The sequence below is a fragment of the Abramis brama genome, assembly GCF_963993115.1.
Source record: "Abramis brama genome assembly, chromosome: 19".
In the NCBI taxonomy this organism is placed as follows: domain Eukaryota; kingdom Metazoa; phylum Chordata; class Actinopteri; order Cypriniformes; family Leuciscidae; genus Abramis; species Abramis brama.
Genome location: NC_139981.1, coordinates 31,861,328 through 31,885,124, shown reverse-complemented (window position 1 = coordinate 31,885,124; position 23,797 = coordinate 31,861,328). Strand labels below are relative to the sequence as shown.

The 23,797-nt window shown below is 38.5% G+C and overlaps 1 protein-coding gene across 1 annotated transcript in view; it reads left to right on the top strand.

The window, feature by feature from the left end:
• The first annotated feature begins 307 nt into the window (after positions 1-307).
• The window catches only part of arfgef3 (ARFGEF family member 3), a 70,649-nt gene continuing 47,159 nt past the window's right edge, over positions 308-23,797 (top strand). Inside the window, exons 1-12 of the mRNA XM_084093294.1 lie at positions 308-655; positions 2,619-2,670; positions 3,100-3,181; positions 5,111-5,242; positions 6,268-6,336; positions 13,631-13,753; positions 15,019-15,064; positions 17,595-17,679; positions 18,332-18,436; positions 19,184-19,511; positions 20,600-20,712; positions 21,982-22,961. Of these exons, the coding sequence (XP_083949420.1) occupies positions 571-655; positions 2,619-2,670; positions 3,100-3,181; positions 5,111-5,242; positions 6,268-6,336; positions 13,631-13,753; positions 15,019-15,064; positions 17,595-17,679; positions 18,332-18,436; positions 19,184-19,511; positions 20,600-20,712; positions 21,982-22,961 (2,200 nt within the window). The 5' untranslated portion in view covers positions 308-570. The remainder of the gene's footprint in view (positions 656-2,618; positions 2,671-3,099; positions 3,182-5,110; positions 5,243-6,267; positions 6,337-13,630; positions 13,754-15,018; positions 15,065-17,594; positions 17,680-18,331; positions 18,437-19,183; positions 19,512-20,599; positions 20,713-21,981; positions 22,962-23,797) is intronic.

Sequence of the window (23,797 nt, the reverse complement as noted above, 5' to 3'; positions counted from 1 at the left end):
GACTCGAGCTCCATATAATAAACATAATAAATCCCGTGCAGCATTTTTTCTTCTGGACAGAAGTAATGTAGAATACTATGGCGAAATATCACCTCATGAATATTATTAAGATATTGTTAAATTTGCTTGGTATTCTTCCAATGGCAAAGATGATCTTATATCATTAATAAATTAATGATCCTATATATTAATCAGATAGCAGTGACGCAACATTATTTCCCTCCACCAACGAAGGCGTGGCTTATGAATATTAATTAGCAATCCTTCGTCATAGTAGTTTTAGTACCTTAATTCGCGGACGGGAAGTAGCTGGACACCCACCTTACAAATCAGATGCGTGTCTAGAATGCAGTTAAACCCTTTCATTTGGTCGAAACAATATTTTCTTTATAGTATTTGTGTCACTAAACACCAGCGGCTTCCACGCATATAGTAACAACTGACGTACAGTGTGACGTATCACTGTTGTTAAAGTGAATCATCTTTAGTGTAGGGATGCTGAGCTTTAGGCAGGAGGCCTGAAACCATCATTTCTACAGCCTATCATTCCTCCACCATCCTCCCAGCGCGATGGAGGAGATTCTTCGCAAGCTCCAGAAGGACGCGTCGGGCAGCAAACATAAAGCGATGCGGGACGCGTGCGGCGTCGCGCGCGGTAAGACGCACCTGAGAGTCTGTGAGCGATGAATCAAACGCACATTCAGAACAGATGGACGCGCGTGAACGCTTATTAAAAATAATGTTTTAGAACAGTCAGAGCAAAAGTGTGCCCGCCTTTCACGGATGTTTATTTACTGCAACTGAATCCTCATAACAGCTGTTACAGGATGTCTTTTTAAATTGCATATTATTTTTTACATTGCATATTATTTTTTTTAGAACAGTATGAAGAATGCAATGAAAACATGCGAATTGAAATCAAATGAAATAGTTTAATTTCCAGTGGGCACTATATAGGCATGCGACCTGTGTGCATTTAAACCATGTTTATGTGAATATTATAGTGCTGAATGGTTTGGCTTCAAACCTCCTTATTTTTAAAATGCATGCTGTCAAAAATGAAAAAAGTCCCATGTTAATAGTATGTTTTTGGACATGCACTATGAGTACTTTGGAATAGCATGCAAATTCAGTCGAACATGTTTATATGAATACTAGTGTATGTTAATAATATGAAATTATGTTTTTTTTTTTACCATAATTGAGGCATGGTAAACCCACAGTACTTTTAATGACAGTCTGTAAAGAAGCTTCTATGTTTTAATGGTTAATTTAATCTTTTAATGGCTACTTTATTTTTTCTTTTGCTGGTAATTAAGATGTTATTTTTTTTATAGTTTTTTATAGTTATGTTTTTTTGTACATACGCTCTTTGCTTTAGTATGATCCAGAAATTAATAAAATAACAGCAACATTACTATTATTATTATATCAGACAGAATATTTAGTGAAATTAACAAAAAAAATATTGTATTAATAATAAATTATAACAAATATTCAAATTTATTGTAATCTTTAATATAATAAATATTTAAAGTGTTATAGATGTTCTAGTCTCGTTCTTAGTTATTCTGTGTTCTTGTGTTGTGTTTAACTATAGGCTGTTTAGTAGATGGGCAAAGGCAGTTGAAGTGGAGCTTCATGCACTTAATTGACCTTTCATTGTTTCAGCATTGAATATCACACACTGTTAGTCATGCTGTGCCAACAAATGAGGGGCTCAAAACTGATGCTGTTCAACTCTGGCTCATTTTACAGGATCAATGAATTCCCAGATGACAGTATAGCAAGGCCTGGTTTGGGATTTTATTTCACAATAACGATATATATCTCAATACAGTTATTTTTGCTTTAAATAAGGGTTTTATATCATCAAATATTTGATACCATTGAAAGTTCATAATTCTTGTCACCAGTTTCAGTATCACAAATAAACTAATACTAGCCTACGTAAAAACTCTCAAGCGTACAGAAGACAAGTAAACAGTCTGATTGTTTGATTGACATTAATAACACAGGTTTATTAGGCTGCTGTCCCTTTAAGACTGAATGCACAGATCCAATATACTGTTACACATGCGTTTTCTTTCTCAACTGTTTACCTTCACTTAAGACATAAATTACTGTGTTTACGAGGATACTTGCAAAGACGGGCATTTTGACACATAAGTGTGTGTATTGAACCGTTAAAGCCCAATTAGGCGGCAAAAAGCACTCAGTTCAGTTCTCAGGCTTCATTTCGCGTGTCTCTCAGACAGACTCAGAAACATGTGCATTTAGCGAAATTAGTTCTCTTTCTCCGCTTACTTCAATGGTTTAAAATAACCTGTTTTTAAAACACATTGCTTAAAAACGCATGACGCCGCAGCACATCAACGCCACGCGAGCGTAACCGCGATAGAGACGACAGTCCAAAATATCTACTGGTTTCTACCGGATAATCGTGTCTACCGGTATATATCGCCCACCCCTACTTTAAATAGTTAGGAATGATGGGGTTTCAAAGAATGTTTATTCATATTGAAATTATGTTAATTTGTTTGAATGTGTTTAATTTTTATTATATTGGTTTTCTAATTTTATATACTTTTCCCCTAATTTTCCTTGCGGTTGTACAGAGACACTGCAAGCTCAGAATGGATCAGTTAAAATACCCCCATCTAAACTCAGGCAAGTGTTTTGATTCCATACACCATATTTATATTGTCAGCATTTGTATTTTCTCAGATATACTCTCTCACATAATCTTTATGATCCATATATAATCCATAAAAGACAATGCACATTTATTAGGTTTTGCATTACATTCCCTGTTTTTAAATCTTTCATTTGTGAAAACGCATTGATAAAGTATTAAAATGACCAAATGCATAAGAATTGTTCCTTAGTAATTTTCTGGCTATACCGTTGATATTGGATTGCTTTTTGTTTTTAGCTTCTTCTATATTTATTCATATAGCAGATGCTTTAATTCAAAGTGTCTAACAAATGATCTCAGAATCATCAGAGGCTGACAGTGACACTAGAAACTGCTTCAATACTCTTCATGAGTTTCTCCTTCATGTTCTGCGTTGTTAACTGTGAACGGTTTCTGTGCAGAGAGAAGTGTTTTTTCCCTCTTCGGTTGGCACTGGAGTCTAAAAACACTAAACTGGCTCAGACTGCCCTCACTGGAATGCAGGTGTGTGTGTGCATTACTCAACACTTCACGTTTTAAAGACGTACAGAATTATTTAGGTACACTAAGATAAAGCTGGACACAATATATTTGGTCTCTGATTTATTTAATGGTATTTGCTAAGCCAGTGTTAGACTCATAACTCATTTCGTGATGTTTGTACTATGGACATGGATAGACCATATCTTTGGACCAGAATATACAGAATTTATGGTAAAAACGGAAGCTGTGGTTGCCATAACTAAATCAGTTTTACAGATTGAACTTAAATTTATAGTAAAAAACAAACAAAAAACTATATTTCATTAAAGGTGCAGTAAGCGATTTCTGAGAAACACTGTTGATATTTGAAATCAACCCAAACAAACACACCCCTCCCCTCATTGCTCCGCCCCCAAAATGCATGAACACGCAATGCAAGAGTGGATGTCTGTTTACTATAGCTGAAGCGAAGCAAAATAATGCTTTGTAAAAATAATGCGAAGATGACTAACGAACGACAAGGAAGAATTAAAAATTTGTTTTAAAATTGAGTACACAAGAGTATAAACAAGCAAGAGTTCGTTGTTAGGCTCCAGACAAACAACGGCACTCAAAACTGTCCTGTTACTATAGATAACATTACAGTAACAGCATATCTTGATTCTGTGGAACGGCAAAACCAGTGTTACTCATGAATGGAGCAGAAACAACACAAACAACACTCTCTCCTCCCACATCACGAGTGGACACGCCCCCTACTGCTGATTGGCTCTCTCTCCTCCCACATCATGAGTGGACACGCCCCCTACTGCTGATTGGCTCTCTCTCCTCCCACATCATGAGTGGACACGCCACCTACTGCTGATTGGCTCTCTCTCCTCCCACATCATGAGTGGACACGCCACCTACTGCTGATTGGCTCTCTCCTCCCACATTATGAGTGACACACCCCCTACTGCTGATTGGCTCTCTCTCCTCCCACATCACGAGTGGACACGCCCCCTACTGCTGATTGGCTCTCTCTCCTCCCACATCACGAGTGGACACGCCCCCTACTGCTGATTGGCTCTCTCTCCTCCCACATCATGAGTGGACACGCCCCCTACTGCTGATTGGCTCTCTCTCCTCCCACATCATGAGTGGACACTCCCCCTACTGCTGATTGGCTCTCTCTCCTCCCACATCACGAGTGGACACGCCACCTACTGCTCATTGGCTCTCTCTCCTCCCACATCACGAGTGGACACGCCCCCTACTGCTGATTGGCTGCAAGTGTGTTGTGCTCCTCGATCTGATCTACTTTCAACAGCGTTTCTCAGAAATCACTTGCTGCACCTTAACTTAAATAATGTTAAAGTGACAGTTCTCCCAAAAATGAAAATCCTGTCATCATTTACTCACCCTCATGTTGGTCCAAACCTGTATGAGTTTCATAGTATTTTTTATTCCTAAAAAAAAAAATCAAGATTGCGATCTTTTAATGATTAATCATGCAGCTCTGTATATATGCACTGACAACCACCTTGAAAAACACAGGTGGTGAAGAGAGAGACACACGATGAATCAAAGTTGAAGATGATCAGTAACTTATAAGATGACTTGTTTTTTTCACGTCCAAAACCTGTACATTTAACAGTATTTTACTGTAAAATTACATGAAATGTCTCATTGGATCTATTAAATGTTTTTTAGTGTATAGAGTAAGTGAACTTACCGTTAACCAATTAAAAGGTTTTTACATTTTAACAGGTTTTAAAACTATGATCAATTTTACAGTGAATGCCTAGCAATGTGCTGGCAAGTTTTGCATGCAACCATTCACACCTTATACGTTTATAATTCAGCTTACAAACATGGCAAGATGACCAGTGTTTATTTATTTTTGGTTAGTTGTGTAATGTTGGTTCGTTCATACCCTTCTCAGCCTTTTGCATGTTTTTCTGTTGACAGAAGATCCTGTGTGAGGACTGCTTTGCTGCTGTGGAGACCGAGGTGCCAGAGAAGCAGCTCTTGAGTCAGATCCTGGAGGCCATCAGGGTGACGCCCGCCTTGCATGAAGACCTGCAGGTGGAGGTCATGAAGGTGTGTGTGTCTCCTTCACCATCATCAGTGTGTGTGTGTGTGTGTGATTTGCAGCGTTGGGCATGTTACTTTAAAAAAGTAATTTGTCATAGTTACTAGTTACTTCTCACAAATAGCAAATGAGTTAGTAACTGAGTTACATCATTATAAAAGTAACTAAATACCAGGGAGAGTAACTATTGTGTTCCTTTTTTATTTATTTAAAAAAGTTCAGATATGTCAAATAACTTGGATGCCCCCAATATTAAATATGTTCAATAGAAATAGAATACACTAAATAGAATAAATTATTATGATAAAACATTGTACACTAATCTACACTATATTAATGTTGCTGTGGGACAATGTGAGAGACACCTATTCAATTGAAAATATTATTGTAATTATTAAATAGTATTATCATTACTATAGTGGAACAATAAAACACAATAGATGATTTAGAACTTTTTTCTAAACTAAGACGCCCATTCACTCTCAGTATCAAGCTTGGAAGAGTCAGGACATTTTTTTAACATAACTCTGATTGTATTCGTCTGAAAGAAGGAAGTCATATACACCTCGGATGACTTCAGCGTGAGTAAATCATGGGCTAATTTTCATTTTTTGGTGAACTATCCCTTTCAGTGAGCTCAATTATAGTAACGCCACATTTTATTGTCAGTAACGGTAACGGCATTGTAACGGGGGAAACAGTAATTCGTTTGATTACTCGTTACTGAAAAAAATAACGCCGTTTATTTATAATGCCATTATTCCCATCACTGGTGATTTAGTCTGTGGAGAAAAGACTTTCCCACAACTGAGCTGGAATAGTCAGTGCCAAAAACATTGTGTTGCTTCTATCAGGCTTAATGAATTCAGTGTCAGCTCTGCACCTGTCGTGTGATTGGACAGATTTGCAGCATTACTGGCACACGTGTGTCCATACACACACTGTGTTTCTCATCTCCTGTTTCTAATACTGAAGTGTTAATCAAGTGGCTGTTATATTAAACAGCTAATGTTTTAAGTTCTTTGTGTTGTAGGTCCTGCTTTGTGTCACCTACTCCTCTACATTTGAGATCAATGGGCACAACATGTTGAGAATTGCTGAGGTGAGACATGCTTTATTGACGTTTGACTGACAGATTGAGACAGCGAATTGCAAACCGCTAATCTGACGTGACTCTGGCAACCCTCTCATTGAAGTCCTTGTCTAAGGCCTATTAAAGACTGCTGCGCTGTGAAGACGTGCTTTAATGAGGACGATGCAGCAGTTTGGGTCACACTTATACAGTGGCAAACTGCTTGCATACAAACCCTGAGAATGTGATCGCCTTCTATTGCCTTCATTTGATTTTTTCTGTACTGATTTTTAGGACCATTAAGGACCATATATATACAGTATTGTGTTATTTCAACATTTTCATAGCAATTAGGCACATTGCCACTATTTTTCATTGCGATAATGCAAATCCCTAGCCTGGTTAAAACCAGACCATTCTCAGTAGTAACTGAGTTATGGTCTGGCAAAGCTCCATAGACAAATCATTTCCAAAGGGGCGTCACCAACGGACGTCGCTCAAATGCCTCTGGGCGCAGTTGGATAGACCTAAAACCAATCAGAGCGATCGTCATCGTGTAAAGCCATATGCTGCGTCCCAATTTGCCTAAGTTACACTACGCCATAAAAGTATGTACTCTTTTTGTGAAGAAAAGATATTTACTTTTGAATGTGTAGCAAAAAAGTAGGCAAGCTTTAGGACATACTACTTCGTCATCTTTATCGGACGGATCTGTCGTGTGCATCCTGTCACTTAAACTGCCCTGTCAATCATCGTGTCACAGTTAAAATCCTCTATTAAATCTAATTTAATTCCCTACCGTTTCGGAGAGAAATGTAGTAGCACGTTCATCTGCCAGTGGGTCTTTTATGGAGACTGTCCTCATGTGTTTGCAATTTGAATATAATAATGCATTTAAAAGTTGAACGGACGTCGCTCAAATGCCTCTGGGCGCAGTTGGATAGACCTAAAACCAATCAGAGCGATCGTCATTGTGTAAAGCCCGCCTCAACGTTTCTGATTGGTGCCGCGATTTCGACGGCATGGAAATGGGCTTGAATGAGCTCTTTGCCAGACTACTTGCAGAGCAAATCTGAATTTGCCGGAAGTTGTCTGGGTTTTCCCAGGCTAGCAAATCCCCCCCCCCCATCCATTACCATTACTTTAATTAGAAAAAAACCCAACAACAATCATATATTATTTATAATATATAAAATAAGGTATTTATGCATCACCTTTTTTGGCTGATTTAAAGGGATAGTTCACCCAAAAATGATAGTTTTGTCATTATTTATTCACTTACATTCTCTCGTGGAACACAAAATAAGTTATTTTTAAATTTGTCTCAGTGATCTTTGTCCATAAAATGAAAGTCATAATATTTCAAATGTTTATGTCCATACAATGAAAGTCAATGGGGCCCAAAACGACATTGGACCCCATTGACTTTCATTGTATGGACATAAACATTTGAAATATTATTCAACACTTTTTGTGTGTGTGCATTTTGCAGAAGAAAAAAGTCATACAGGTTTGTGAATAAATGACGATAGAACCTTTATTTTTTAATTACTTTTAAAGACCCTAGTTTTTTTTGTGTGCCTGAGAGTCAAAATAAGCTGAAAAAATGTAAGACTAAATTAAGCTGAGTCTGACCCGTCTAGTGTCTGAGATGCTCTGGTTCTGAATCATGGCTTTAAATCTTTGCCGTTGTCATGGTGGCACTTCAGTGCACAGAGCTGAAGTATCTCTTTAATAGTGAAAACTGTTTCTACACCGATTTTGTTTCATTGTATAAAAAGATCACAGTCTCTTTGTCACATTTTTAACCTCATCATGCTGTGAGTGCACTTGTTGCATCACATCACTGTTCTTTCACACTAATTGTCATTTTAAGGGAAATTTTAGATATGAACCACCATGCAGATTTTATGTATTATGCAAATTTTAGTTGCGTAAACACTGTCAGACAGTCGCATGCTAAGCGATCAGATCTCACACTGCTTGTCTGTGCAGACTGGTGTCTAACTTTATTATCTTGCCCCTGGTTGGCCATAAACGGCTCATAAAAGCACATCACATCATCATGTGTAAATGTGTCTGGTAGTGGCAGACTGCTCTTATTTTCACACAGGACTGTTGAGGAGCCCCAGGGAACAGGCCATAAACAGCGAGGCATGTGCAGTCACACAGCAGACCCATCAAGTGTTTGAACACTGCATTTGATAACAGAATATCAAAGCATGTGTGTTTATTTTAATCCTCAGATAGCCGTGCATTAAACGATTTTAATGCATGATGATAGTGCATTCAAATCATTTTAATGCACAGCTAGCCGTGGATTATGCTGCTTATACCATGGTCATTTGCCAGAATTTTTAAGTTAAAGCTGTTATTGATGTTTGCAGCACTAAATGTCACTGGAAGGGTTAAAGTGGCAGTTATTTTCATCAGTTACGGCTCGTTAGATCCAGCATTTTGCCCGCTTTGAGTCAGATAAAGAAGCGTGGATTAGATTACATTTATTTGAATGAACAGAGAGAGAGAGAGAGAGAGAGATGTGTGTGTGTGAATTACCTGCATCTGTACAGCATCATACATACAATGAAGCTGTGAGTTAAATCAAGAACAGTGATGATACTCCCTCGTTGCTGAGAAATAATGTTGCGATTCAGTAGCGAGGCTGTTTTATTAATAGAAGTTGTGGCGGAGTGATGATGATAACAAGTTTCTGTGCTCCTGAATGTTTCACTATCTATCTAAGTGTGTGTGCGCTTCAGTAAAAGCAGCACATTAATATAGAACAGTGATTAAACTGACTGGAACTACCTGTGCATTAAATGGCTTATTTATGGCACATATTCCAGCCAATCAGAATTGAATATTCAGGCTGACCACGGTATAAAGAACAACATGAGATTACAACATAACACAATTGTAGGTAGTTTGTAAGGTATAAATAATAGGGCTGTCAATCGATTAAAAATTTTAATCGCGATTAATCGCATGATTGTCATGAGTTAACTCGCGATTAATCGCATTTAATCGCACATTTTTTATTTGTTCTAAATATACCTTAAATTAATACTTTTCAAGTTTGTAATACTCTAATCAACATGGGCATGGATAAATATAGATGCTTTATGCAAATGTATGTTTATTATTGAAACCATAGTCAATATAGCATGAAGACGAGACATGTTTCAAAGGTCATAGATGTTTTTCAAAGAACTTGTTCATGTCTATTAGACAGAAAGAACAAAGAAATACCAGGTTCCCATTACTTCTCTTTGAATGTTTAGATTTTTGCATGACAGGGCAGCTCTTCTGAAAATGCTAAATGTACATTTAGCATTTATTATTACATTGTAGTTTGTCTCTCTCTGTGCCCATTTTGATGAAGCTAAATTCTCAATAAAACGTATATTTTACTGTTTCTGTTGTCAAACAACGGAATGAATATGAAATGGTGACTGAAACGCGACAAAATAAACATAACCAGCTCTCCCTTCCAAGACGTTAATCTGCACAAAAATTCTGATAATCGAGCCGTCGTCTGGTGAAATCAAATACACATAAGATAAAGACAATATCCGTGCTCTGATTTCGGCTATATTTGTAAAATTAGAGAAGCAACATAATATCTGTGTTTAACTGAATTAAAGCGCTGCTCCTCCGCGTGAGACGCAGAGAGAGAGAGAGAGAGCGAGAGAGAGAGAGAGAGAGAGAGAGGCGCGCACGCGTGCTGAGAGAGCAGTACCGGCGGTACCGGTATATTCTCAGAAACTAAATAAGGTTTGGGCGCTTTGTTGAAGGGAAAAAAATCGCTAAAGGGGTCTGCAATGTCGCTAAGTTGCCAACACTGTGTATCTCCATTTCTCCAACTAGGGGTTGGGTCACGGGTCAAACAGAAAATACGCGCTGCGTTAATCGTCCGTTAAAAAAATTAGTGCCGTTAATATGATTTTGCGTTAACGCGTTATTAACGCGCTAACTTTGACAGCCCTAATAAATAATAAAATAAAAGATATAACTACTGATCAAAGTAAAGACAAATGCTATTTGGGTGATTTATGGATGCCGAACGTTAATGGAAGATGTCCATAGTTAATGTGATAAACTACTCCTGCGGAACATCCACTAAAACCTTCCCACCTTCACACCACTTGATTAATTGTCATTGCAAAATTACTTAGAAATATGACATTAGTTCTGAGAAAAGCTCTAGCTTCATTTGTTTGATGGCACTGTTTGATGTATTCTATTAGACATGCAGACGTTTGTGTCCAATTATTATTTTGGGGCCACTAAATGAGTTGATTATTTTTTGACTGAGCGTTTTGATTTCGTATAAGGCAGTTGTTTTTCAGTGACTAAGACACGGTGAAGGCCTTTCCCCTGACATCTCACTTCCATCATGAAACTAATGTTCCAGCCGTGTGTCATTGGTTGCTGTGGTTACAGGTGATAGTGCCACGTCTTAGATCCTTTTTCCGTGACCGAGCGAGCCACACAACGGCAGATGCTCAGCTCAGCCTCTCTGTTTGCTTAGTGGAAGATTCCATTTCAGAGTCACTTTGTTGATCGGTTTTAACAGACTTTTCCACATCATAAACACACACTTGCAGAGCAATCAATCAAAAGCATGACGTTCAATCAAAAATTTTCATCAAAGACCTCTATCAGACCGCCATCTTTCTTTCTTTCTTTCTTTCTTTCTTTCTTTCTTTCTTTCTTTCTTTCTTTCTTTCTTTCTTTCTTTCTTTCTCTCTCTCTCTCTTTCTTTCTTTCTTTCTTTCTTTCTTTCTTTCTTTCTTTCTTTCTTTCTTTCTTTCTTTCTTTCTCTCTCTCTCTCTTTCTTTCTTTCTTTCTTTCTCTCTCTCTCTCTCTCTTTCTTTCTTTCTTTCTTTCTTTCTTTCTTTCTTTCTTTCTTGAGTGATGGACAACTATTTCAGTGCCCTTGGGTCCGAATATTTGTTTTTTATTTTCTAATTCAATTCAAGAAACTTCACCCTATCTAAATTAATTTCTAAATGCATGTTATAGATCTTCTTGTGAAGGATTCATTCATGTATATGTTTTATAAAAAAAAAATGGACCTAAAAAAAATCCTTTTTCCCTCCCAAATTCCTTTTTTTCTATTTTTTTTTTTCTGGATTCCTATTTAATGGTTCAAATAAATTCTAGTAATCAAAAATGAAACGTAAATTTTAGGGCCCTGAAAAATTCTGTGTTTTCCATTTTCCTTTTCCTGAATTCTGTTTTAATGGGTTAATTACATTTTGATAAAAAACAATCATGTCTAATCAATTGAATAATATCGTATTTGTTTTTACAATAATAAGGCCCTATGAAATGCTTTATTTATTTATTTATTTATTTATTTATTTTTAGAATTTTTTTGGCTTTATGTACGAATACAAATGTAAAACATTAACAATTTAATAAGTCTTTTAAAATGTATTCAAATGAAAATGAACAAATTATATTTTTGGCAAACACAAGTGCTGCACTTCAAAGGTTTACTGTTAAAATTAATACATGGAAGAAAAAAAATCATTTTAAAAAAAATTATTATTATTAATTTGAGAAGTACATTTCACTGTACAATAGTAATATATTTCTGTCACAGTTTCTATTATTTTGATGGGTTGTAGTGAAGAGCATTTTCTGTGTGTATCTGGAGATTGTTTTCTCTCAGAGTGGCTCCGGAGCTGAAGTTCATGTGTTCCCGTCCTCATATAGTGAGACGGTAGAGGCTGAAAACACCACGAGCGTCACGCATGCTTTGGACCCGTTTAACCATTTAACTAGGGCTGGGTACCGAGTTCGATACTTTTTAGGTACCGACCGAATTGCCTCGATACTATCGAGTATCGAAAAATGACTTGTTTTTCGGTACCAGATTTCGATACCTAAGGGGTTAACTCGTCAACGTCAGTGCTCAAACAAATACATATGAAATGCACAACGACACGCCTAAAGTCGCTTACGCACATACACGCAAACTCTTCACACACGAGACGCACACAAACTGTCCACGCACCTTCTCATATGAGACGCGAGCACACACACACAAACTCGCGCACATACTCAATGAGACGCGAGCACACACACTCACAATACCCTAAAGATGTGGAAAAGTCGATCAAAAGTGGGGCTACATTTCTCCAGGCTCGATGCCAACAGCGCGCGATGCAGTATTTCGATGCAGTATCATGCGGTAAAATAATTGCTGCAAAGACGGTACCGCAACAGATATGATGAAGCCCTTGACAGTGCACGGAGTAAACATAAGAGCAGAAAGTTGCTCCGTCTTTGACTGGTAAATGAAGAGATACCTTGTTGATCACTCTGACAGTGTTTATATTGCAATAATGACCTACTGAATGTACACTGTGTTCAAAAATGTATTGGTCAGAATTTTTTTTCAGTAAGGATGCATTAAAGTGATCAAAAATGACCTTAAAACATGTGTAATGTTACAAAAGATTTGTGTTTCAAATAAATGCTGTTCTTTTGAATTTTTTATTCATCAAAGAATCATGAAAAAATGTATCATAGTTTCCAAAAACTGTTTTCATATTTCTGAAGGATCATGTGACACTGAAGTAATGATTTTGAAAATTCAGCTTTGACAACACAGGAATAAATTACATTTTGAAATATATTCAAATAAGATTTTAAATTGTAATACTATTCCACAATATTACAAGTTTTACTGTATTTTTGATCAAACAAATTCAGCTTTGGTGAGCATGAGCTCTTTATAAAAAAATATTTTGTACCTTATGTATATGTATAAGGAATATTTTGTTCCTTTGTGCTTTTTTTGTTCCTTTGTGCACTGGCTAAGGAGCATGAGTCAAACTGAAAAAATAAAACCAAAGTTTTTCTGAGGTAATGTGTTATGTAATCTTGTTAAAATGGATTTTATAAAATTGGTATTGAAAAAAGTATCGTTCAGGAACCGGTATCGAAATCAAGGTATCGGTATTGGTATCGAAATTTTTTGAACGATACCCAGCCCTACATTTAACCTTTTTGAATCATGTTCATGATTTTGTGTGTGTGTGTGTGTGTGTCACAAGTGCCAAAACCTTAACCAGCTAACCAAGTTTCGTACCTGATGTTGTAAACATTCCAAAAAACCACAATATAAAATCTTTTGGTTAAAAATGACTGAAGAGCACCAGAGGGTTAATCACATTTGACGTGCAAAATATCTACAGTGGCTTTAAAAGGTAATGATGGTACCTTTCATTGCCACAGCGGAACAAAGGCAGTTTGACATGATGGATATTAGAAGTTGCTCAATCTCTGTTGCATCTTTGTGTGTCTCCAGGTGTGTATTGAGACGTACATATCGAGTTGTCATCAACGCAGTATCAACACAGCGGTCAGGGCGACTCTCAGCCAGATCCTCGGAGACCTCGCTCTACAACTACGCCATAGACAAGAAAACACTGTGAGCCACATTTCACAGAGCTTTATCAATCACAAGCTCATATCTATAATCTCGTATTATACAGCTCTCTGAAATAGGCTTGTGTGATTGGTCAGTGGTGGCATTCTGTAGTCAAATATTTTGGTAACACTTTACAATAAGTTCTCATTTGTTAACATTACAAACATGAACTAACAGTGAGCAATATACTGTATATATTTTAATCTTTGTTAATGTTGTTAATAAAACTTCTCAGGTTATGCATGTAACCATGGTTCCCTGAGAATAGGGAACGAGACGAGGGAAAGCCTCAGGCATGACTGGTGTCTGAAGCATGTGTATAAACCATAGACTGTAAAAAATAAGCCCAAAGCGGGCGGAGCCGGCCGTCGCCATCGTGGCAGCGTGTCACTCCCGGATAACCGGAAATGGGGTTAAAAAAAAGGCGGATTAGCTGAGGTGACGTGACGCTAACAGACAGCAGACAAACGGCTAGTAGTGACATCAGCGGCAATCCACCTGTCGCTCAAGTGGCCACGCCCTTAATTATGCAGAACTTTAAGGCTTAATATAATTTTAACGAATGAGTTATAAAAATATTCACCCCCCCTCAGTCGTCATGAAGGGCAAAATTAGCTATATAGACCAAAACCACTTTTTGTACCAGGCTGTAAACATGTTTATTTCTGCTGTAAAGTTAGGCATTTTAACATGAGGAGTCTATGGGATTGAGTCTCTTTTGCAGACTGTCTCTAGTGGCCAGTCGATGAATTGCAGTCTAAGTCACTTCCGTGTCACTTCCACTTTCAAAAGAGAGACCGGAAGGTTGCCGCTTGTTTAGACTCATGTTTCAGACACCAGTTATTCCCCATAGCACCCTCTAGGGGATGCAGCGCGAGTTCCCTTTCGAAAGGGAAATACATTTGTTCATTGTTTGTTCATGTTAGTTGACAACTAATTAACAATCACAAATTTTGATTTAAAAAATATATTTGTAAATGTTACAATTAACATCAAGATTGATAAATGCTGTAGAAGATTTGTTCATTCTTAGTTCATGTTTACAAAGGAAACCTTACTGTAAAGTTTTTTTTGTATTGTATAATGACCATTGTCCTGAACAATCACAGCTCAGCTCAAATCAAGATGTATTTTTTGTTAAGTAGCCATGTAATAAGCTACTCTAATTTTTCATTTTTAGATTTCTCAAACATTTCTAGAATTTCTAGCATGATTTGATGTTATGAAATTGCCATCTTATAATGAGTCTGGTTGGATTTTTACAGGGCTTTGATGGCGAGGAACGTTGCATACCTGTGCACCAGCGCAAAGGTACACGCAGTCAATAAGCCATGAAAACATACTTTCACTTGCCAAGTTTTTGACATGGCTCATCCGTCAAACTATCCGTTTAATAATTTTCATGTTGCTGATAAACCACAACCATTTTCATATCTCAACCTTTACTGAGGATAACAGCTGCCGGTTAAACCGTCACAGCTCTGTTCTGGAATCTGTTCAGGTTTTTCCTTTTTTACAAGCCATAGTCCTCATGAGTGTGTTGCTAAGATAATAACACAGTATCTAATGAGCATAAAAATACATCACAGGCACAAATATTGAGGTAATTAGTCGATTTTTAACTTGATTAAACTGTTTTTATTGATACTTTTCAATATGTAATGAATAACATATAAGAGCCATTTTAGTTTATTCCAATTTCCACCATGTTCGATTTAATATCAGTATTATTTTTATTATTTATTTATTTTAAACTGAGACTTGTATTGCTTTCTCTGTGAGGTATACATGCAATGCTGTCTTAAAACTGGGCAAAAATAAAGGTTTAGTAAGCGATTTCTGTTGGGTTAGAGTTATATTGTTGTTGTTGATATTTAAGGCGAGACACGGCAGGCAAAAACATTGATTTTTCATGCAGTGGTCAGTTTTGAGATTTTGGGCTAGTTTACTCCTTCAATATGTGTTCTTTCAAGCTGCTATAAAGAAAACGTTGAAAATATACACTAAGTTGTTTATTTCATTACATTTTGTTTACTTGCGGCAGTATGTTTCTCCCGAATTTACCAAGAAGTCAGCATTCCAACGAGACATGCCGAGTCCCGTCTGTTTACTGAAGTCTGTCATGACCGGTATCTATGTAACCCAAATATGGGCATTTCCTTTCTATCAGTAACAAATTGTGAATGTCCAAAGGGGGATTTAAAGCTAATGACAAAATCGCATTTTTGAGCTATTTAAATCTGCCGTTTTCTCAAAATGAGTTTTTTGTCATTCTCCAGTACAAACATCTCAGCCTATGTAGCACCTGTGTACACCAAACTTTCCAATTATACACTTAGCAGTATTCTGAAGATATTTTCAGAGGGATTTGTTAATAAATAATTCCTGGCCTGATTTATGTGACATTTTAATTTAAAAAAATATGGCGAAAATCGATTTTTTAAGGCTATGGACAGTATATTTTGATTTCCTAGGTAATGAAAGCATATATCCTGAAATCCCTCTGAATTTTTTTTCATCTTGTGTGTAAACAAAATGAAAAAAGAATTTTGCACCTGGCTTTATCATATCAGATCTATCTACCGTAAATATGCAAAATCGTGCATATTTAAAGAGATAATGCCTAATTTGCATACAAATAATTAAACATACAAATTTCTATACATTTTTTTTATATACTTGTGTAAGTAATCAACTGAGGAAGTTTCATGGTGATATCTATTATTTAAAATTTTTACCCTATTCACCTGTAGTGTCTCGCCTTCACCAAATCACCAAAACAAACACGCTTCAACAAACACTTCATAGCTCCGCCCCCAGGCACCTCCCCCATTATGAGTGGACACACCCATTATTGCTGATTGGCTACAAGTGTGTTTTAGTGCCAGGTCAGATCCACTTCCAACAGTGTGTCAGAAATCGCTTACTGCACCTTTAAAGGGTTAGTTCACCCAAAAATGAACTCACCCTCATGTTGTTCCAACCGCGTAAGACCTTCGTTCATCTTCGGAACACAAATTAAGATATTTTTGATGAAATCTGAGAGCTGATCACTTCTCCATAGGCTGCTAGGTGACCGAAACTTGCTGGCCCAGAAAAGTTATTAAAGAGATCGTTAATATAGTCCAAGTGACTACAGTGGCTCAATCTTAAGTATATCAAGCGACGAGAATACTTTTTGTGCGCACAAACAAACAAAAATAACGACTTTATTCCACTATTCATTTCCTTCTCTCTGGGCCTCTAGTTGGTTCACGTAGTGTTTTTGCGCTGCGCGTCTGTGTTACACGTCACCACGTAGGCTCACTATTGGCCGACGCTGGTCATGTGTGTGATGCGTGATGACGTGTAACACAGACACGCAGCACAAAAACACTACGAGGCCCAGAGAGAAGGAAATGAATAGTGGAATAAAGTCGTTATTTTTGTTTGTTTTTGCGCACAAAAAGTATTCTCGTCGCTTGGAACAACATGAGGGTGAGTAATTACTGACAGAATTTTCATTTTTGGGTGAACTAACCCTTTAAGGTATCTTAGAAGGCAGTATACACTTATGTGGTTGGAAGTGTGCTGAAATACAAAGACAAAATGCAGTAGCCACACATTTTATCATGACTTGAATGTGTAGTCTTTTAGGCTATTCTGTCCTATGAAAGACGGGTTTGACCTTGACGAATAGATGCCTTAAATTGCTGTTTAGATAACTCATTAGGTACAGATCTAAAATGTTTTACGTACATAGTCTGATTTATAATCACCTGTTATATTTTTTAATTGCTTGCTTACAGTTTTTATGTGCCAATTATTAGTTAGTTATGTAAATGTGTATGTATGTTTTCAGATGTCTCTCCTACTACTGATGCGCTGTATGAAGATGTTGTTATGGTGCTCACTGTTTTCTGTGACAAACTGGAGTCTGTCTCAAAGTAAGCTTTACATGTTATTAACTTGTTGTAGTCATTATTAGTAGACTAGTGTTAGTGATTACTATTATTAGGGGTGTTTGTTTAGATGAGAATCACTTTTACTATAGAACCTACTGAGCAAAATCTTAACGCTAAGAATTAAACTTCTGGCAAAATGCATGATCGATGCGTCAAATCGTGTGTCTAGTTAAGGAGAGGAATGCTAATACTTTTCTGTTTTATGATTTTTGCCTGATGAAGAATAAAAGGGCATAAAAATCCCATTGACTTGCATTGAAGGCGGAACACAAGCCATATCTAGGGACCAGGGGCCGGTTGCAAAAACTGCTAAGACTAGTAAATATATAATATAGTCAATGCTGACTTTGAGCAAAGACTCAAATCTGTCCACTCTGTGTCAGTATATGCCTACTTCCTTACTATATAGTCTTTGAAAGTAGTATGAAGTAGTATGTCTGAATTTGACAGTGAAAAGTAGGCGAACAAAGCCAATATGAGGGATGTAGTACACCCAGATTTAATTTATATTACATACATTCATAGTATATAGAATGTACTTTTTTTAATGGTAATTATGAAGTTTGTTCCTCATGAAATGTTGCGCTAGTGTTTCATCAATGTGACGAGAGAAATGTGTGTTGTTGTTCTTCAGTGAAAACCAGCTGCTGCAGTTGCTGTACCTGGAGTGTATTCTGTCTATGCTGAGCAGCTGTCCTCCCACAATGCACCTGCATCGTAATTTCACTGACCTCGTCTGGTGAGACTTGTTTAAATCAAGGATGTTGGCACTTTATCTAGTTAAACATAGCTTAGCTTACGCATAAATACAACTTTTTATTTTATTTGAATTAATTTACAATGAATTGCATCAAATTAACATCATTAACATCAATTGACAGCCCTCATAATCATTCGTTTTGCCATATTATTGCAAGTGTGAATAAATGACTTTTTAATGTGTATTTTTTACACGGCTTCTGGAATGAGAAAAAAATGTGGACGGGGCTTGATTTTGTCCGTGGGGAATTGATTGGATGGTTGTGGTTTGCTATTGGTGGATCTCATGTGAGTGACAGGTTGCCCCGCCCTCATCATCAGAGAAGAGAAGAGATGTCTCTCCAAGAGGGAGGGGAAGTTATTCTGATTAAAAATTCTGAGGCTCATGAATCAAAATAAATAAATAATGTGCACTGATAAATAATTTATGATAAATACTAAAATAATCCATAAAAAAAAAAAAATGCCTATTTTGATTTCATGCTGACTTTAGTCAGCTAAAAAATTATGGTCTAAAAGTATTCTCCACCATAATTCAATGGGAATCACCGTGTTAGCAGGGTATGTCCAAAAAATGGTATCAATGTACATCCAATAAACACATCTATTTTTTTTTGTAAACGCATAATCTCAATTTGTGTCACTTTGGTCTTACAAATTGATTATTATGATTCTGAGAGGAACATGGTGCAATTATACATCATCAGTGTGTCCTGTCTATACGCAGGAAGCAGTTGTGTCCAACTCTGGTGGTGATTATGGGAAACCCAGCGAGTGATAAAAGCATCACCTCTGCCCACGGTGGGCAATCTCAGGACTCAGACGCGGCCCCAGGGACAGGGGTCTCGGATCAGGGCCGGGGCTCTGGCTGCTCGTCGAGCGCTCCCGGCATGATCGGGCCGGTGGTTCGCACCATCTGCTATGTGGCCGCAGAGTTAGTCCGTCTGGTGGGCTGCATCGAGTCCATGAAGCCGGTTTTGCAGTCCCTGTACCACCGTATTCTGCTCTACCCCCCACCCCAGCACAGAGTGGAGGCCATTAAGATTATGAAGGAGGTGAGAAATCACAGATAAGACTGACACACCAAACTGACAACAAAGAACTAGCTTCATGTCACCAGTGTCTGGGCCACAAAGTTGCGCTTGAACACACAGCAAACACTACATTCGACTTCCAACCACTGTTGCCAGACGTACGATAATTATCGTATTTGTACAATCATTTTGGTTCAACTTTATTTCGATTGTCCACTTTAGACATTCTACTAACTACAAGTAGCTTTGCAACTACATGTCAACTAACTCTCATTAGAGTATTAGCTGTAGTAGACTGTAAGGTTAGGGTTAGGTGTTAGGGTTCGCGTTAGGAGAATAAGTTGACTTGTAGTTGGCCAAGTTGCTTATAGTCAGAAGAATGTCTGTTGTTGAGCATCAAAATAAAGAGTTAGCAGATATTAAGCAGAAAGTCTACTAATACTCTAATGAATGCTAGTTGACATGTAGTTGCAAAGTTACTTATAGTTAGTAGAATGTCTAAAGTGGACTATTGAAATAAAGTAGAACCAAAATGATCGTGCAAATACGATAAATATCGTACGTCTGGCAACACTGATTGGAAGTTGAATGTAGTGTTTGCAGTGTGTTCAATCGCAACTTTGTGTAGTTGCAAAGTTACTTATAGCTAGTAGAATGTCTAAAGTATACTATCGAAATAAAGTGTTACCATCATTTTTACCTATGTATGATGTTCGATCAATGATGAATAAAATCCCATAATGTATGATAATTTCAGAATTTTAAAACACTTCAAATTATGGTTGTTGTAATCATAGGGCTAAAGCAAGGGGGTATTTGACTCTGGTAAGCATATCCATAGCAGACTAGGCCTGGCCTTGGACAAGATTTTTCCTCTTTTGTAAAGCCATATAAATGCTGTTGTGGATTTTTTGTTGTAGTTTCCCTTCATCACTAGAGAAGTTTACCAAACTATGATGACTCGCTTCTAAGAACCCCTGAAATGTGAAAGACATTACAAAAGCATCTTGTTTTATGCCCCAGATATTTGAATGTATCTTTAGCGCCCCCTTGCGTACTGAGGTTTTCTGTCCTCATAAGCATGCTGTTGTTCCTCTCGCCCCCTGCAGATTGTGGGAAGCCCCCAGCGCTTGTTTGACCTGGCTGGTCCATGCGTCATTGAACATGAGACAAGAAAGAGGTCTTTCTCTAAAAGGAAGTCACACCTTGATCTTCTCAAACTGTGAGATATTTTTTTTCTAATTCTATGACAATCAGACATTTAATGGTCAATTCACACTGCACCGACAGATGCCGGCCAAGCTGACAATCACCAGATTACTGTACGTCACTTTTCAAACTAGACAAATATGAAACGCCAACAGGGGAAACGCACTGATCCGAGTACGACCAAACCAGACGAACATGTCTGTTGCCGTTGACCGGTGTCTGTCAGTGTAGTGTAATTGGCCTTAAAACTGTATCTTAAGCCAAGTCAAGTCAAGTCACCTTTATTTAAATAGTGCTTTATACAATACAGATTGTTTCAAAGCATCTTCACAGTAATGAACAGGAAAATAACACAATCAATGATGCAAACTTCATTAAATATGAGACTAATTCAAATTCTGCGGCTGTAAAAAGACAATAGTGTGATTATTCAGATCACATCAGGTCAGTGTCGGTTCAGTTCAGTAACAGTTCAATTCATCAATTATGAAACAAGTTCAATTCAGCAATAAGCAACTCTACAGAAGACAGTAGTGTTGTTATTCAGCTTGAGCCAGTTCAGTGTTGATTCAGTTCAATAACGTTGATGCAAAATTTGTCAATTTTGAAAAAGTCTATTCAGCTGTACAAAAGACATATCCAGCTCAATTTTTCTCATCTGATAGTGCCTGTGCGGTAAAATTGATATCAATTTTATATCATGTCTATATGATTCATGATATTTATATATCAAGAATATCATGTGTCTTTTAAACACCAAATAAGCAAGGTCTGTGTCTTAAGTCTGTGGGCCACAGTTCCTTAAAGTCCCCCTGTGGTGAAAATCCAGCTTTTAAGGTTGTTTATGTCTATGTGGTGTTTTTAAAATGCTTTAAGACAAACCATGTATAAATTCATAAGTCAACACCATTGTTGAGTATTTTCTCCAAAGACAGTCTCAAAAACACGCTTTGAAATCACTGGTGTTTCTGACGTCACAAACTACCTTGTAACCAATCAGATCAACGTGTGATCATCAACGAGTGGATCTCTGAGCTGAGTGAGTGAGTGGAGGCGGGGCTCATTTGCATATTCATAGAACCGCGTATACTAATTGAGGCAAGGGTGTAGAGTTACATTCAAGCTATTTTAAGAAAAAACTATTTTTCAAGGAAACAACTATTTAAATATGTCATTTTGGTGATCAAAGATGAGTTTTAAAGGATAAAATGATTGACTACAGTCCTTTAAGTCATTTTGTTTACCAATGAATGCCACCATCTTTCCTATTTTCCTATTTTAGGGTAATGGATGGTATAACAGAAGCATGCATGAAGGGTGGAATTGAGGCGTGCTACTCCTCCGTCTCCTGCGCTTGTGCCCTATTGGGTGCTTTAGATGAGCTCAGTCAAGGGCGTGGCCTGCAGCAAGACCAGTCTCGAATGCTGCTGCGCCGATTGGATGATCTGAAGGAAGGGGCGGAGTCAATGCGTGAGTCTGTAGAACTCAACGAAGCTGATTTCCGCTGGCAGCGGCGCGTGCTTTCGGCTGAGAACGCCGCCTGGGAGACCAGCATCACTGAACGCAGCCCTGACATCAGCATCAGTGTCACGACTGACACGGGCCTGACCACTTTAGAGGGGGAGATTGGTCAGACCACTCTGGAAGGGGAAATGGGCCATACCACTCCAGAGGATTTTGGGGAGGGACAACGCCTACCATCGCCGTCTACCGGCGGGGCTGCAACGGGGACTCGCCCGGATCTGCCTGAATGTGTACGAGACAGTGGCGTCCCAGAAGCCCCGTCCAGTACGGCCCCTCCCGATGTAGTGCAGCGCAGTCACGGCTTGGCCTACCCTGACATCACCAACTTTCTATCTGTGGAGTCTCGGACACGCTCGCACGGCTCACGGTACAGCGAAAGTAACTTCAGTGCGGATGAGCAGGAGCTGTCGCGCACTGAGTTCGATTCGTGTGACCAGTACTCGATGGCTGCAGAAAAGGACTCGGGACGCTCCGATGTCTCCGACATGGGGTCTGATAACTGCTCTCTGGCTGACGAGGAGCAGACGCCGCGGGAGTGTCCCGGGCACCGTACGCTACGCACGGCTGCTCTGTCCCTGAAACTGCTGAAGAACCAGGAAGCAGATCAACAGAGCGCCCGGCTCTTTGTACAGTCTCTGGCTTCACTTCTGCCTCGCCTGCTGGGACTGCACAGCACCACCGATGTGGACGTGTCCCTGCAGAACTTCTCTACCACCTTCTGTTCGGGTCTGCAAGCAGGTAACATGTCGAATGTTGTGTACAATAATTAACTGATATCCTGTTTATAGACCACTGGCCTATATCAAGCGTAGCGTCGGTTCTGGCAGATCACGTTAGTCAAGCTCGCATCAGTGACTCTCAGCTGATCCTCTACCTGTAGGAATACGACGCCTATCACTGTATTCATATATAAGTTCCTTCAGTATTATCAGCAGATATCGCGTTTCTCAGGAGCGAATTACCCTCCTCCCTCCCCAGCTCCTCCTCTCTCCCCAGCTCCTCCTCCCTCCCCAGCTCCTCCTCTCTCCCCAGCTCCTCCTCTCTCCCCAGCTCCTCCTCTCTCCCCAGCTCCTCCTCTCTCCCCAGCTCCTCCTCTCTTCAGTCAGGATTTGGCCTTCTGATTCCCCTTGAATCAGACTAAATTCTCGAATTATGTTGCACATTAAAATCTTGAATTAATGATATCTGCAATACATTCATGTTGGTTCTGTTCTGTTTACCCTAAGGGGGGTTATTGCTCTTATTCATGCTAGACTGCATGGATGCGCAGGGAGTTCTCGCCCAGAACAGAATCGTACCGCCAATCCAAAGTATATGCTAATTGTCAGTCATATTTGACGATAGTGGTCCTGACAGAAATCAATTTTTTTAGGGCAGAGGTGTCCAGTCCTGCTCCTGGAGGGCCACTATCCTGTAGAGTTTAGGTGGGCTTGACTTTGGCTGTGACTGGATTTAACCACGAGTTCAACATAAGTCTATACTATTTAAATACTGTGGTAAATTTTCCCCTATGCACCTGACTTAAGTTTACCTGGGGCATCTCCAGACGACACCCTAGCATCTACAGTCGACAC